The 17449-nt window shown below is 37.9% G+C and overlaps 2 protein-coding genes across 5 annotated transcripts in view; one reads left to right on the top strand and one right to left on the bottom strand.

Moving 5' to 3' along the window:
- Positions 1-17449, top strand: part of si:dkey-177p2.18 (phospholipase B1, membrane-associated) — an 88352-nt gene that overhangs the window by 30653 nt on the left and 40250 nt on the right. For all 3 annotated transcript variants that reach the window (XR_009395854.1, XM_059353104.1, XM_059353103.1), the window contains one exon: positions 2536-2602. Coding sequence is in view for 2 of the 3 variants with exons in the window: in XM_059353104.1 (XP_059209087.1) it covers positions 2536-2602 (67 nt within the window). In the remaining variant the exon portion in view is untranslated. The remainder of the gene's footprint in view (positions 1-2535; positions 2603-17449) is intronic.
- Positions 13134-16916, bottom strand: si:dkey-177p2.6 (uncharacterized protein LOC568712 homolog). 2 transcript variants are annotated; one of them, XM_059353112.1, is made up of 2 exons: positions 16785-16916; positions 13134-14689 (listed from the first exon to the last, which is right to left on the bottom strand). In XM_059353112.1, the coding sequence occupies exons 1-2, from the start codon at positions 16802-16804 to the stop codon at positions 13897-13899; spliced, it is 813 nt and encodes a 270-aa protein (XP_059209095.1). In that variant the 5' UTR covers positions 16805-16916; the 3' UTR covers positions 13134-13896. The 2 variants fall into 2 exon arrangements, with proteins under 2 accessions (XP_059209095.1, XP_059209096.1); XM_059353113.1 differs by having other exon boundaries at positions 16780-16859.

Genomic DNA, 17449 nt, shown 5'->3' with positions numbered 1-17449 from the left:
AAAAAAAAAAAAAAAATAGAAAAATGTGTACTATCATTTGTTCAGAATTTAGGCATGGACTCCCTCACCATTGGCACAAGTCGGATCATTTTTTATGTTTTTTTCGTCAGATTGACCATGTGGAATTGGTGGCGGTAAAAGACATCACTCCTATTGGCTGTAAAGCAAATCAGTATGAGAAGAGACAAACAAACTACTGCCACCTGCTGGTATGGAGATTTACGTCCTCACAGAACATACCTGCGGTGCATTTAAGTGCAACTTTTTGACTCAGTCACAAGCGATGTGAAGTTTGACAACAGATGGCCTTCTTCACTGCTACATTTCTTATGTTGGTTTGGTGTGTTTTGGCCTTCACACATTTAGCAGAGTAGGAGCAGCAAAGTTGGCATATCTCTTGAAATGTTGGTAAACAGTTGCTATAACCAAAACAAAAGGCAGAAAGATAGTGAACCACTGTGACTCCTTTTTATATACGTGGTCATTTGATCAGTTGATACAATAAAAATATTGACAGTTTAAAGTCCATTATGTTAAATAAGAGCCTACTAATAAAGTTGTTTTTTTTAAACGTATATACTGGAGAAATACATTAAAAGTAACCTTCCCCATTAGATGTGCACATGCATCAACCTGACTTCGGCATCCTATCTAGATTGTAAGAGTTTAAAAGCCTTCTTTGCTTGTTTTGAAGCAGTGCTGATTGATTTGTTGCTGTTAAACTGCTGTGAAAATGTCAGAAAGGTGTGCGACCTTGTGAGAAATCTGAGTGCACTTCAGTTCCCAGAGAAATGCTACCTGATGAGCGTTCAGTTCCGCACAACCCACTATGAAAAGCAAAAACTGACGGTCGACGAGCCAGCATCACATGGCAACAAAGCCTTATGATACACATCCACACACTGAAAAACATGCATGCACACAAATTCAGAGAATTCATACTGTATGGTCTTAGGCACATCTTTAGTCTCTTGAAATGTCTATCTATTTGCTGGAGTCACGCTGATTTCTCTGCGACATTCAAGCACTTCATGTTCAGTAGCAGAGGGCAGGGATACACCAGTTACTCAGGTTGACTTGAGGGCAATCTGCATATTTGTGTTAATACAGAAGCTACTCATAAGTGTGATAACTTTTTTTTACCATAATGCTGTTTTAGAATTTGTAAGTTGCACTGACTTTTATTTTAGCGTTGTCGTTCTAGGGAAGGTAATGTCTGTTTGGGTGGTACAATTGGATGGATTGCCATGCAATTTTGTTCTCACAAGATGAAGCCGTCTGGCTTTGGTGAACCTCTGACTTTTTCTCTAGCCCCACCAGCAAGTCAAAGCTTTCATTTATCTCATGAAATATCTTGACATACAAGACAGATTAGATGACATTTGGTTCAGGAATTCATCTTTATTTCAGGATGAATTGTTGATGATTCTCTGACTTTTCTTCTTGCATCATCATCAGGTCAAACATTTTAATGTTAGCAATACTTTGGTTTCTGACTAAATACCTACTTCACCTCAACTACTGTCATAGTGAGCCCAGTAAACAGTATTCATATTCATCAGCACTGAGGTCAGCCTTTTGCTCAAAATAATTACTGATATGGCTGTAGATGCTTTCTCTAAAATTTAAACTTTAACTGGCATAATTGAACATAGCATTATCCCAAAAAATGAAATCTCATTTGTTAATGTTCTTATCTGATTATGACACTTTGTCTTACAAAGAAAAAAAATCCTAAAGCTGCCTTCCAAAAGATACAGAATACATGGTCAGCATCTTAAACCCTAAGCAATCAGGATATCCTATGATTACTATCTGGTTACCTCCTCCCTGTGAGCACTCACTTTGAGTATTGCAAAGTGTAGTAGTACATCAAATCAATACCACACTCAAAAACAAATATATCAGGATTTTAAATTATACCTTATTATCATTTCATGTGAGCAACCAAACACCACTACTAGCATTATGGTAGTTTTACCCAGATATCATTATTAATTTAAGATATGTTGCTATATGCTGAGGTTTCTTGTTTTGTTTTGTGTAAATTAACCAAAGAGCAATCCTGTCAGCTGTGTTGAAATGGCAGCCTGTACAGCTGTACAGTAAATATCTCAGCTTGTGATTTTGATCAACATCACGCTTTCCACTCAGCAGTGTGGAAAATGAATTTTATCTTCATGCATCCAGCATGATTTCATTCTCCATGGACATGAAAACTTGCCGAAGGTGGACAGAGGAGGCATGTTCATAATGCTGCAGTGACATTCTTTGACTTTACATCATTTGAAATGCATTCTGTTACAGATTGAAGAATTTATGACACACTCTTTGTGACAGTTTATCACATGGCTTCTTCACATTGTAGCCCAACACGCGCCAAAGTATTTCTGTTTTATTGGTAGTAAAACATGATCAGAATGTAGACAACGTGACATCAATTATGATACAATGATTGGTTGTGGAAATAAATTATACTTAACTCTTTAGTTAACTTCCATATATGAGTGTTTTGTTTCTTTCATTTTTTTCCAGCTTCCAACATGTTAAAAATGTGGACTTAAGGCTGGAAGCTTGCTGGTATAAATCCCCATACAAACAGGTAAATAAAAAGCTTTTCTGTCAATCTGTTTAAATGCTCTTTTAGCAGATGTTGTTTAAATGTTGTTGAGAAAAGCAGCATGATTGTGAAACAGGGTGTTTCTGGAAAAGAAAAAAACCTCCAAGGGTTGAATAGATAAAATACCTAGGGATTTTTTTATAATTGATGTTCGTGCATCATCTTTACGGTTGATTTGTGTAATGCATTATGTAGATTAAGGCAGTGTGTTTGGTGTTTAGAGTTGAGGCTTGTGTTGCATCAGACCTTGTCATGTACAGGCCCATAGACTTTGTCGGTTTCAAAACCTGACATTGACTGATTGGTGGAATTTAACCGCCCCTAAACACATTATGCACTTGTTCCAGACAGAATGATTTCTGGATCTTTCTCAGATCATGAGTAACTATTTTTTATCTCTTTGTAATACAATTCTGTAATCCCAGAAAACGAACAGAGCTCTTGTCACAGCGGTTGAAAATATTTTGGGCTCATACTGCTATTGTAGTGGTAGTCAGCATTGCCCTGATGTCCTGAACCTCGTTTAGAAAATAACATTTTAAGTTGTTTGCTTGTCATCTTGCAGACAAACCTGATAAAGCTTGAATTCAGACTTTTACACATGATGTAGTTATTTCAGCATACTGATCTGTTTATTGCAATTCAATCTTTAATTATTTTGGGTACAAACTGATGTATTACTGCTGCAGTTGTCCAGACTGATGAAATGAACCTAGCTGGATGATATTTTTAAACCAGACATAACAGCATTTGGTTTTCCGAAATATCTGGGACTTCCACAACAGGTACAAAGCAGCAGTGGTTGTTGTTTATGCCAAAGTGGATGATGCAAAGTTCTATTAATGGTGGTGGTGTTTACCCTGGCATGTCTTGCATGCCATGAAACATGAATGTGATCATTTGGTCAAATTTACGGGTTGCCAACATAAAAAGCATGAAGTTCCATAATGCAGATATGACTACATTTTATTTAGTTCAGGAAAAAAATGCTCCTGAAATTGCTCCTGACAACAAACATACACACACATAGATTATCATCATTCACAGTTCGACCACTGAATGTTAAGATAAAATGAATCTAATCCAAAGATTGCATAAAGGTCTATGTAGTAATTAAAGACAAATTAAAGGATGTATAGTATAGCATTATTATGCCTGGCTGGAAGATCTAACTAATATCTGTAATCAATGTAATTACAGCATGCAGCTTATAAATCTGCCCCTGTCTTGTGATTACCACATGATGGGCCTTCATGCATGTTGGTGAAAGCACATCTGCCACATGCATGTGTCTCATCTGCATGCGACCGGGGGCTAATGACTGTGACTAATAGCTTCTACTCTGCCTTTAATTACCCACATTTTTAATTAATTTGGAGAAAATTAGATTGAACTTTGCAGGCAGCACAGCCATGTGGTACAGTGTCACTCTTGTTCAAGGACTGTAGTTGGTTTCCAGCCAAGACTTACAATAACCATCATCATGATCATCATTATTATCAGCAATGTCATCATGTGAAAACCATATAACTCAATTTTTTGTTGATTTCATGTTACAAGTTGGAGAACTTCTCCTTGGCAACAATTTTGATTATAGATTAACCATTTTATAAGAAATGTTTGTTTTTTTAGAAAAGCAAAATTTTCTCAGTTGCTTCACAAATTAGTGAGTGTTTGCAGATTTACTCTGGTTTGTAACTAATCTGAAGATCTTCAGGTTTTGGATCCTCAGTCAGACAAAACGAGATTTTAAGACGTCACCTTAGGCTTTTTTTAAGGCCATTTCTTTTTTTGACTTCCAGACATTTTTATGAACTAAGTGATTGATAAAAAATCATTGCACTTGAGCATTTCACTTAATTAACACAGATCAGGGTCTATTATAGCTTGTATGGTCCAAAGACCTGTACTTAATATCAGTATGGACCAATTAGTAGTGGAGGAAGTATTCAGTAGTTTTACATTAATAAAAGTAACGTAAGGTAAAAAGGTACAGGTCCTGCAATCACATAGACGTACACAAGTATTAGCAGCAAATGTACTTTAAGTATCAAAATAAAAGTGCTTATATTTTTCAAAATGACCCTTTGATTGTTGCTGCAGGTCTGCATGCAGCCTTTAATTTTGTAGCTCGTAAGAGTAAAGCTATACTGTTGGGTTGTTAAAGTAGTATAATGCAAGTTCTTTTAAAAACTCAACCAGATCAAATGTTTTCATGAGTGTTATCAGCGGTTATCAGCCACATATGTATATATGGGTTTGAAAGAGCCTGAAACACGGGACTCCTAGTCAGGAGACCAGGATTCCCATCCCAAGTGAAACTAAGTAACTTTGTACATCACGTTTTATATCATATGTCATTTGGGCCACGGGGCAATCGCACCGAGCACTGGTCCCATACAGCAATAGCTGTAGGGACCAGTGCAGTTTGATTGGGATCGGTGTGCTATTACTTTTCTCTACAGAATACGAATTTTCGCTCTAACAAAGCTATTTTTTCATTTTTCTTTAAAAAAACATATGTAGACGTTCAGGAAGAACTCAGGACGCTCAAAGTGAAGTCGGATCAATGATAGGTATTATGGGTTTGCCAAAAATGCTTTCTGTTCGAGGCCAGAAAGTCTGTCCACCTCTGGCTGCTGTCACTCTTCCGGGACATTGGCAGGTGTCAGTTAATTCTGTTGATTGCTTTGATCTGATTGCCTTTGATCTTTGATGTGATTACAGTTACAGATACACACACACACATGCGCGTAAGCGCTCACACTCCTCACACATGCATGCACATGCTTCAAACACACACACACACACACGCGCACACACACACACACACACAGGTAACTTTATGTGATTTTAATTACACACACACACACACACACACACACACACACACATTTTGAGGTGAAAAAACTGCGACTTACCATATAAATGGGTAATAACGACCTTCTGCACATATAGTAGTTGTTTCAGGGTAAATATTTATATTTTTCATCAAGTTCTTAAAAAAAATTCTTAAAAATGCACCGTGTTATTGAGGGATTAAGTACTGACAGTGGCTGTTTGGAAATTACCTGGTCGCTAACTTATTTCCCCTCTCAATTAGCGCGTCCACATGGTCCGGGGTCACAGACAATTTACCATGGCCTGTGCGCCGTCTCTGTCTTACAGTTAGTCAAGAAAAACAACATACCAGCAGCTAATTTGTTTCCCCCGTGAAAGATGAATGGGGGCCTATTGGTCGGAAGATGCCGCTTCAAATCCATTTCTACATGAACGCATGTGTTCAGGTCACATCTTGGACCTGCACTTGAATCTCCACGGTGTTTGGAGGACCTTGTAAATCACTTACACATAATCAGACCAAAAGGAATTTGTTCCTCAGGGTCATTTCGCCTGTCAAACACATTCCCACATCTGTCTTCGTCGGGAAAGAAGCCAAAGTTGAGACATTGCTTAGAGAGTCACAAGATTTTGGTCATTTTTATGCGTCTGTGACAGCCGTGTCCGGGGGCATTGAGGTGTCAGGGTTGTCTGTCACATTCTTGTGAATGCAAAACCTAAAAAACGCCTGGAGAGAATGTTTTCAAATTTGGCACAAACGTCCGATTGCACTCGAGGATGAGCTGATTAGATTTTGGGTGACAGGTCAAGTTCACTGTGACCTCACTACACAAATCTTTGGCCTTAACTAAAGAATTCATTAACTAATTATGACAAAATTTCACAAAAATGTCTAATAGGATAAGATGATGAAGTGATGACATTTTTTATCCAAAAGGTCAACTTCACTGTCGCATCATAATGTTTTGCACAAAAACTTTCCTGGCCAATATTGAATGCCATAACTCTGAACACAGGGGGACATTGTGACCATATTTCACAATTGGTTGCATACTGAATTGGCAACACTAACCTGTTGATGTCGACCAAATTGTCAATTTCTATGCAAAAATACCAAACGATTCCAGTTCCAGCTAATTAATTTTGAGGATTTGCTATATAATTTATATGTGATAATACATGACTAATTTGGACTGTTGATTGGACAAACTAAGCTATTTCTAGACCTGCATTGCCTTTAGAAAGTTTATTATATTTTGAAATTTATAGACCAAACGATTCATTTATTAATTAAGAAAATAATCTGCAGATTAAGGATGAGGAAAATAATCGTTAGTTGCCATAAAATTAAACCATTAAACTAATAAGTTATAAAAATGCCAGACTATGCTGGTTGGTTTTATTATGATGTTTTTAACTGACATTTTGTCCTTTTTTAAAGTACTTTTAAGATCATTAAGATCAAGACCTTTTTTATGTCCATAAATTAAAATATTTATGGAGAAAAGTCTAAATTCACATTCTTAGACCAGTGTGGGGCGCTAAAACTCTTCACTTAAATCAAAATCAATCAAATATTTTAGGTAGCAGCTCTTTCAGGCGGCATCTAAAGTAGTAGACAAGGTTAGAAACATTGTAATGAACACTGAGATCCCATCCTGATGCACCTTCAATGTGAGTGATGGGGGACAAAATCCAGTCAGCTGTGCAAAAATGTATTCAAGTTTATTTGCAGTAGGTAAAATCAAGCCAGTATCTTGCAAAGTAAAAGTAAAAGTAATTTTAGAGCAAAAAAAACACCCTTTTGCTGCTGTCCATCCACACAGTGAATTTTATACTTAAAAGATTTGGACTGAAAGATATTCACTTGATTTGTTTTACACAGACTGCCGAGGCCTCATTTAAGGGTGTTAGGTAGACAGCCAGTGTGAACCGAAGGAATGATTATAGTAAACAAAACCTGTTTCAAAGTTCACATGGACACATGACTATTGTTTAAAGATAGACATGAAAAAAATGTAAAGCTATTGTTACTACTTACTTGAATTGTTGGAATTATTGCTCATATGCCTCCACGGTGAACGAAGAATCCAAAAAACAGAGAAAATTCTTGATGAATTCTGCACTTCTGCATAAATGGCCTCACACTTCAAAGACACCACAGAAATGTTTTAAAGAGTAAGGTTTTTAGTGAAATTGCCTGTATTTAGTTAGTGAGTAAGCAAGTAGTGAGCAAAAACTTGATAAACGAGACTTAGCTAACCCTGCACAAGTTGTGTGAGAGATTCTAAACGGATGTTTTGATATAGTTTTGCTGGTGTTAAATGCGGCCCTCATTTTACTTCAGTTAATCAGTTTTCTACATTTTTTGGATTCTTTGTTCACCATGGAGACATGCGAGAAAAATCTTCTTCAAGAATTGAGGATAACACAAGTTTTGATTTATCACTTCCTGTGATTAGAGACGTAGCCATACCCAACATCAGAACTAATTTGTGCTGTTAAAATTCCATAAAATCTTGCTGCAGCTCCACTTTACACCTCACATTATTTACGCTGATAAAATATGTTTTTCTCAACATAAAATACATTTTTATATAAAAATTAATTCTGCTAGATCTACTGTATCTGTCTATCAGCCCAGTTGGTCCAGCCCATTGTTTTGCAGCAGCAGAGGTTGTTTGTTCTATGAGTGTGTGCTGAGTCAGCCAAAGCCCGCTTTACTCCGCTGCAGCAGACTAATGTCTGCCTGCAGAGAAACATTAAACCCAGACTGGCACACCGCAACACTCTGCTGGGCCACAGGCCGACTTTTATACAGTTATACAGTTATATACCACACCTCAGCTTCATTGTGACTAATGTGCAGCATCATTAGAGATAGATAGATAGATAGATAGATCGATAGATAGATAGATAGATAGATAGATAGATAGATAGATAGATAGATAGATAGATAGATAGATAGATAGATAGGCTCTCTGGACACGTGCATAATGGTCGCATTAGGTTGTGTGCAGTAGCTCACGTGTTGCTCCTCCTCATGTAAAACCACTCCCTGAATTCCAGACTTCTCACCAACAACATCTACTGCAGCTCAGCTTCCTTCTGTCTTATTCTCTGGAGAGAAATCAGACTCGGTAGTTTACTGAAAGAATGATGAAGTTCAGTGCAAAAACACACACACACACACACATACACATCAGAATCCGCTTTATCCATTGTACATACAAAGAAATAGACATAGAACAAGGACAACTAGAGGTTTGTTTTGCTGTTTATCATGAAAAAAGTCCAACCATCTGTCTCTTTTTTGTCCTTTGGGATATTCGTTCTATTATTAAGAGGAGTAAGCGGGACTATTATAATGACATACTCTATATTCCCTTTTTTTAATAACTTTCCCCCAACTTTCACTTTGTTAGTACTTATTTTCTATATTATTTTACAATATTATTAGTTTAATGAATCTCATATTATTCAATAAAAACAACATTATCCTATTATTAAAAATATATAACCTGATTTTGTATTATACAGAAAAAAGTAAATGTATGGATTAAATAAATAAATAATAAGAATTTCATTTTTTTAAGAGTGTCCAACACACTATTTATTATATCCAGGGTTTTCTTATTTTCCTATGCAGCAATGATTATCCATATAGTATAATATAGTTATAACCAACCAACAGTAATGAACGGATGTATCAAAAATGTTCAATGTAGCCTCAATAATTAGATTTTATCCCATTCCATGTGGGACCCTTGTTGTTGTTTTTGTTTAGGTAGAATTGACAGAGGTAGGAGGTAACCAAGGACACTTACTACACGTCATGTACTCAAGTCCAAGTTTGAGGAAATTTTATTTTATTTGATTATTCCCATTTTGTGAGACTTATTTACTCCACTTTGTCTGTTCTTACTCCTTATCTTACCCTTATTTATAAGACAGCACAAGTTACTGTTTACTATCAAGATTCATATTTTCCAATGGAAGTTGTTTCAAAGTTTAAACTACCAAAGAACACATGATGCACCTCCTAAATGTTGCTTACATGTTAAGACATTAATAGTTACACAATGACTATTTTTAATACTCAAGTAAATTTGGCAATTCCACCTTTTCTGTAATGCAGTATTTTTCCATTGTGAAGTAAGGACTTGAATACCTGTAGTTGCATTGCCCTGTAGTACTGCAGATGTGTCTGCAGCAGAGGCATGGGGTTGAAACATGAGATTCTCACTCAATACTTTCCATAACTGGAATAGTTTCCAGTGACATTTCTAGGGAACCCTGTGTACCCAACTGTAAGAACTACTGGCACTTATTTTTACAGGAGAGCACAAACACTGGCTTTGTACAAGAATCAAGTTCCTGATTAAGCTGCAAAAGCATCAACTAACACCATTGAACATACATTTTGAATTTGCACTGTCATGCACATCAGCATGCATCTGCTCTTCAGTCAAATGGCCACCAGATGGCAGTCTCTGCTTCCTTTTGGTTCCTATGGAAAAACAGATAAATGGAGCTTTTGCCCTGAGTTAAGCTTCAGAGGGTGTGTACTGCCTGTAGCAAGCTCTAACATTGAAGGTTGGAGATGTTTACACATTTGGCCAAACCAGTCCCAGTAAAGAAGGCAGGAATTCTGTGAGGTTTGAGGGAAAGGTTTCCCTGTGAAGCTGAAATCAGGGCAAAACAACTGTCTTTCCATAAACCACATGCAGTCCGTTGTGTATTGACTAATACCTCATTGCGTATGCGCGGTTGGTGTGCAGTAAGGCACGTGTTTTGTGAGCTTGGCAGAAAAGACAGTGTAATAATGTGTCTCGTGATCAGTTTTTTGTAATCTTAATGTGATGTTTGTAATAATGTTAATAGTATATTAATAATGACTTCACTGAGGACACAAAAAAGGTCCATAGTATACTTTATATAAGCAGACAATATGTGCAAAAATGCTTTTTTAACGTAATTTCATAAAAGACATATAATAGAAAACTGCAACCAGATGCAAACTGGAGCCCCAGTGGCTTCACAGTCTGGATGAAAATCTGACTGAGCTCACCTCAGATATTGACCAATGTCAATATCATATATTATAGTGTTGAGAATATTAAGAAGTAGTCTCGTGTCATTGTTATAGGCCACATGCAAGTCTCTACATGTTGCTTTTGGGCAATAAATGAGTAGAAGTACAAAATGCTGTAGATAAAGAGATCTTCTGAAAAAAACCTCTAATAACCATTGTAGGCCAGCATGAGATGGATAGATTACTAAATCATCTGCATATATCCGGTGATTGATTAGAATTTTACCCTAAACCCTGTTTAGCATGCATTTACCTATTGTGGTTATTCATTAATGCTCACATTAAGAAAGAATTTGGAGACAAATGGCAATCCGTCCGACTCCAACACATAAACAGTTCTGTTGCATAATGAGGTGTAAAGAAAAGACTCACACAAGGCAGTTTGGGTATTTTTACTGTATTATTGAATAAAATCTATAAAATATTCCACAAAAAAATACAATACATTATTACTTATCTTATTACCTAGCATCCTTCAGTTACGTTTATATCATAATCAGCATCAAAAACATACAGCTTGTGCTTTACAGATCCTATTGACACTCTCATACAATTATAAATAACACTTCAGTTTGCTTTCTGTATTCAGTCCTGTCAGATAGAAAAAAGAGAGAAGTGGTTTTATTTCAGAGGCTGAAATCCAACAGACTTGCACTGTATTTCTGTGCAGAGCAAAAACAAGGAGCAAAAACAAGTTGTTGTTGGAGCAGCAGTGTGCTCCTCGTACATCTCATGTGATTGGTCGGTGGTCTGAGTCTGGGCAAAACAAGCTCTAAACCCCTCCTACTGAACAAGTGACGCAAGCTGCTTCCTCACACCCCTCCTCCTCCTCCTCCTCCTCCACCTCCTCTTATTTTTCCCTCCTGGCCCTCGCTGCCACCTCCTCCCTCAGCTAGTTTACTGTCATCCTGTCAGGATACATTAAGCTCATATGCCACTAGTGTTCAGCGAGCACAGAAAAAAAAAAGGCCAAGAAGAGGGAATAAACAATGGCGGTTCTGGCTCATACCGCCTACCATTACACCTCACCACAGTTCTTAGAATTAATATCAATGAGGCTTGAGCTCAGGCAACCACAAAAACCTCAAATAAAAATTAGATCCAGTAGTAAGGCACGTCGTCGACAAGAGGCGAGAGATGGAGATGAGGACGGATTGCTTTGGTCTGACAGGAAAGCATTGGATTCCATTGGATTGGTGGAAAAAGGGTGAAATAAACAACACTAAAATGGTTTCATCAGTGACAGACAGGAGTGTTCAGGGAAACCATCAAAAAAAAAGACATCAGGAGGTAGAACAGGAGTAAACCACAGATAGTGAAAGTTCGAGCGTCATTGCAGCCCTTCACTCACATTATCTCTAGTACTGGACAGGTGATATATCAGGTAGAAACACTTACAAAACAGTTTTTAAAACATCTCCCAACATTGCAATAAAAGTTCATACCATCATGGCCATAAAAATACATAGACTTTTGTTGTCATTTACAATTCTGAGACATGGCAAAGTCGTCCAGATTGTTGACTTGAGGCGATTATCTCCTCAGTCAGAACCAGACTGGGATTACATTACTTTATAAAATACATGTTTTATGTGGCGTTCATAACTTGTTTTTCATCATAATGGATTTATCGTAAATACAAGCTGCCAAGAAGGATAAACTGTTCACGTCAACCTTCTGGTGAAAGGATGATTATATTTCTCATACAGGCGCTGATAGTTTGTCCCATTTGATGTAACAAATGGTGCAACTAGCATGGAAGCCAATAAACTGACAGTCTACAAAGAATCTGAATTATAAGTTACACTCACACCCAAACAATAGACTCTACATACAAATAATATCCGCTGCAGTTTGTGGTTGATTTTTCATTCATAAATAAGAATAACATTAGATAAACGCGTTCCAACCATTTCAACATTTTACTCTAGCTGAGCAAGAAGATGTCATCCAATTTTCCCGCTTCTTGTGAAATGATGTGAACATGGCATTCATCTCCAGGGATTGGAAATTACTTCTTTGGCTGATAAATCCCAAAATTCAGTGGCCACATTCTTCTTTTCACAAGCCAAACAAATATACAGACGTCACTCTCCACCTTTCTGAGTGCTGCATGAACACAGCCATGAACACAAGACTTTTGGCTGATGTGTAAATTAAAGATCCAACATGTAGATTATGATTAAAAATCATTCAGTCCCAATAGTGAAAGGAAACCGAGGCCTTTGCCCTCCTGGCTGGCTGAAGCACACACCCTCTTAAGTAATTGAAGGGATTTCAATTAATAATCAACCCAGGTCTGATCTAGCCTGAGTGACGCACAAACCATTGCAGCTCAGGTTCCTTCTTCCAGAGTGGTGTATTCACTCAGAGAGGTGCTTCTGCTTTTTACTAAGACTTAATAAAACAGGAGAGAAACATGGCATAGACACTGTGGGATTGGAAATTTAAAGGTCCATCTGCATTTTCAGTTTTACAGAATTTTAAAAAATCCACTTTAAATACTTCTACACTGTTACCTTACGAGTGTTGCAACAGCTTTTGGTTCACTGCCTTTGTCTAGACATGCTGCAGCTACTTTTACTACAGATTATTGACCCACTACTCAAAATACAACCTGTCCTGAAGTTGCAGAGCTGTCCTATCTGCTTCCGGCTACTGTAGCTGCATGAATTGGATTCTCTGTCAGCTCAAAAATGAAATTCTCCTTGTTGAATGTCAAAAATATTTGATAGCTAAAATGTTCTACTTTCAAGTAATACTATTAAAAGATTTTTGGTTTTACAAAAGTGATTGTGTCGGTGAAACACCAGATCATGTTGAAAATCAAGAATTTATAAGGTTGTACATTCAAATTCGAGCATACTCCTAACCTTGAAAACATTAGTTAAAATAAAGCCTTTTCCAAACTTCCAAGACTTTGCACCAACCCTGGATATCTGTTATCTTTGTGCCTTCACATCACCTTTACATGAATTTGGCCAGCTATTCCAACAAAAATCAAACATTATAAAAGTGTTGAAGAGTGGATATTTCATTTAATTTTCCTAATCTAATGAGACATTTTAAACTGGATTCTTTATCTATAGCAATAAATAAATATTTTTGCGTTTTATTTTGAGGCACAAGTTCATGCACATAACTCAAGATGCTGGATGGTGATTTAGTTATGTGCACTAAAATTAACTAAAACTAGCCGAAGCCTAAACCAAAATAACAGATGGAACCTTAAAAATCTAATGTCACGTTTGAGTCTTGTTCCTGGCTTCTATTGTCATTTCTGAGCTCTGAATCCTTGATCAGCCAAGTGCAGGAAAAGTTCAGGAGTATGTATTGGCAATCAGGACTTTACCAGAATCTCCATAATGTGGTCCAACTCATTCAGGTCCATCAGACACGACTGGAGACTCCCAGCTGAGGCGTGGCTGGGAGGGCGCATTTTTACATCCTCGTCCGCCCAAAGCGACACACTAACGGGCCACAAGGAGCCCGCCGCCCAGGCAGAAGGCAGTTCTGAAGTCTCGTACATTGATGTGTCAATGTCCTCAAAGACCTCGTCCAGGGCGAGGTCGCTGAGGTAGCCCATGGCATTTACTGCATCACTAAAAGTATTGATCGTCGCAGCAGGTAGTGATTTCTGCTGGTCTGGCGAGCTGTTTGCCTCCTGTGAGGGGAATTCTGGAGAAAGTGGCGGAGAAAGGTTGTCCCCGTCACCCTCTGCACACCCAGGGCACGTAACCGGCATGTCCTCCCTGAAATCGTCCCTGAGAAGGCAGGAGTCAGGGTGGACGCCGTTGAGGAGTGTGTCCGACGTGCATGTTTCCACCCCGTCGCTCTGCATGTCCTCCTGGATCTGCCTGAGCGTGTTGATGAGCAGCACAGATCTACGCAGACTGAGCTCCATCCCGGCCTGGTAGCCCTGGAGCTTCTTCATGCAGAGGCCGAGCACCAGCTGACGCTGCTGAAGGTGGCTCATGTCGGCTTTCGACGGACCCATGAGGAACCCGCCCTCATCTCCCCCGCCTTCCTCCCCATTCTTCTCCTTCTCTGCAGCAGCAGCATCAGGGAGGGTGTTGGCCTCCAGCTCCTCCAGGCAGCTCCACTTCCGCTTTACACCACGACCCAACATCGACCTACATCAATGGATATATAGATTACCAGTTAGACTGGATGTACAATGCATTTGACCAATATGCATTATAAAGATTGATGTATTCATATTTATGTAGCAGTGCAGCTAATATTATCTTCATGTTTACAACGACAGATGCACAGGATAACCATGCTGATAAATTATCAGTCACTAATAGGAAATTTACATTAATATGTATAATAGCTGATAATAAAAGGCAAAACTACTTTCATTGACATAATAAGCACAACATCTATATACTCTGATACAGTAGTTAGTGGTTTTCTACTAGATTAAAATTGTCACATTGGAAAACTGTGTGGAGTAGTGTTGGCCCCTCAAACGTTTCCACTTTAACTTAAAAGTAGAGAAACAGATATTTTACTGCCTTTATTCAAAATAATCTACTAAATCCACATTAGCAAAATGATAAGAGACACAAGGGCTGCAACTAACTATTATTTTCATTATTGCTAATTTTCTTGATAAATGTTTATTTCAATATTTGGTAAATGCCTATGTAGGGAGGGTGTCACAAGTTTTAAATCTACATTTAATTTAAACTTTCAATTTTAATGTCACAACTAAAATTTTCCATTTAAACATTTTTTTTCAGCACTTAAGGCTGCATGTGATATAACTGCCATATTTTTGTGGAATGTACCACACTAAGGCCTCAATGGGGAAGATTTAAATCTCGGCAATTCTGGATTTCTTTTTGAAAATTCAAACTAATTTCAATCGATTTTTTAAAATTTATTTGAATTATTTATTTTATTGAAATTGTCACACCTTTCGGATTAAGTGTGCATGTACATACACCACTTCTGTTCAGACAACACAACCCTGACTGAAAAGTTGGGATGCTGTGAAAAACGTTTTAAAAATAGAATGCAATGGTCATTTATGGCCTACATTCAATTGAATACAGTTTAAAGATCATTTATTTAATGCTCAAACCGATAAATTCTAGATATATTCTAAATATATGCACTCAGTTTGAATTTGTCCAACTTCTTTGGAATCGGGGTTGTAACTGATTGTAGTATGTGTGCAGGTACAGATGAAGTGTATGTGTGCTATATAGTATTTCTGAAAATGTTTTTTATTATCATTGTGATATAGACTCCTATGAGACTGGTCTTGAGCTAAAAAATATCTAAGTGAAAGACTAAGAAAACCACATAATTTTAACGCGTTTTCATGAAAATTTTTTGCAATTAATTGATAAGCAAAATTGTTTTCTATTCATTTTCTGTTGATCGATTAATTGATTAATAGTTCCAGCTCTTAGAGACACAAGCACCTGTAATATGTAATGTCACTGATAGAGACTTTCTTTCTGCTTAACCAACAGCAGGTAGTAAACCAACTTTGACAACAACAGCTTAAACCAGGTGATTATTTTTGGGAACACTGAGACACATTTTAGGATCACATTAGGCTGCAATGCCATGCAATAAACCTTGCATCCAGTTTATGTAACAGTCAGGCACTAACCTAGCAAACATGGCTAGTTTCCCATTCACTTTAAATTGATCAGCTCCATAGTAAACAAAAAACATAAGGAGAATAATGTCCAAATTGTTAACAGGTTTTATAAGATGGATTCGTTTTTCCATTAAAGACATTTGAAAAGTGAACATTACAGCTGTTGTATGACTCACTGTGAGACACCCCTGCAGGGTGAGACACTTTACTCATCCATACAGACATTAGTTAGTTAGTTATATAGATCTTAGTCTATTACATGTTTTCCCAAGTAACAGATGGCTGCACACGGACCCCCATTTGACGAGTTCAACCCCCCATATGTCGAGTTAAAAAGCTCCTTGGTGTTATTTAATAGAGTGGTGAACAGACAGAGTAAAATATATAATTTAAGAACTTATTCCATCAGTTTATTCTGATTATTTTAAGGAAATAAGACAATAATGTCACTCCATCCTACTTATTTTCCTCAGGATCCCCAAGAAAAACCCCTACCCCCTTGACGGACTTCAGTGGGGGAAGCACTAGCTCCGTTTAAGTTTAAAGAGAAAACACGAGGATATTTTGAGTTAATATTCATATAAATATATTAAAAACAACCTTACGTGCCCTTGGAGAGTGTCATGGGGTGTTTGAATCCGTCGTATCTTCGGCTCGTTTCGTTTCGTCGCCGCGTTCCTCTGCTATCGAGCCCAGGAAGATGAGGAATGTTCAGTCCATCCAGAGCAGCGGGGGGAGGAGGCCGAGCCGCGGCGCACAGAGAGGGAGAGAGGGAGGTGGGGATGGGGAGCACCGGCGCTCACGACTGGCAGTGATTGGTCCGTTTCACCGCTGATCAAGCCTCCGCCTCCGCCACTCACGGGGCAGCGAATGTGCGGACGTTTGTTCCGACTGCGAGCTGCTGCTGCGTTCAGGTGCAGCTCACAAAAATCAGACATAACCTCGGAACACACGTGAGCGGTGAAAGTAGTCAATATCGTCACACTTAAAATAATCGCCTAAGTAATTTTTTTGTCAAAATTGTTGTTGTTTTTTGCCAAAATCATCTCCTCATGACGCCGGCCACCTATGGTAAAATCGCCTACATCCTCAGTTGATCTGATCATGTGATTTTACCCCTTTAAGATTATCACTTCTTTGACAATTTGCCACATTCATAGGCATCAGATAAGAACCCAGCAAAGAAGAGCTAGAGGAATGTTTAGTTATCAGTTTAGTTTATCTGTGTTTTATTGTTGACACTAATATTGGTAACACTTTATTTTGAAGG

Source organism: Centropristis striata, chromosome 16 (genome assembly GCF_030273125.1).
Source record: "Centropristis striata isolate RG_2023a ecotype Rhode Island chromosome 16, C.striata_1.0, whole genome shotgun sequence".
In the NCBI taxonomy this organism is placed as follows: domain Eukaryota; kingdom Metazoa; phylum Chordata; class Actinopteri; order Perciformes; family Serranidae; genus Centropristis; species Centropristis striata.
Note: the sequence above shows the minus strand (reverse complement) of the source record. Positions and strands in the feature narration are given on the sequence as shown.

Bases quoted from the DNA above. Each gene is read 5' to 3' on its own strand.
- si:dkey-177p2.6 (XM_059353112.1), bottom strand. From the start codon at position 16,804: ATGACACTCTCCAAGGGCAC. The intron at 14,690-16,784 runs GTAAGGTTGTTT...CCATTGATGTAG, and splicing joins ATGACACTCTCCAAGGGCAC to GTCGATGTTGGGTCGTGGTG.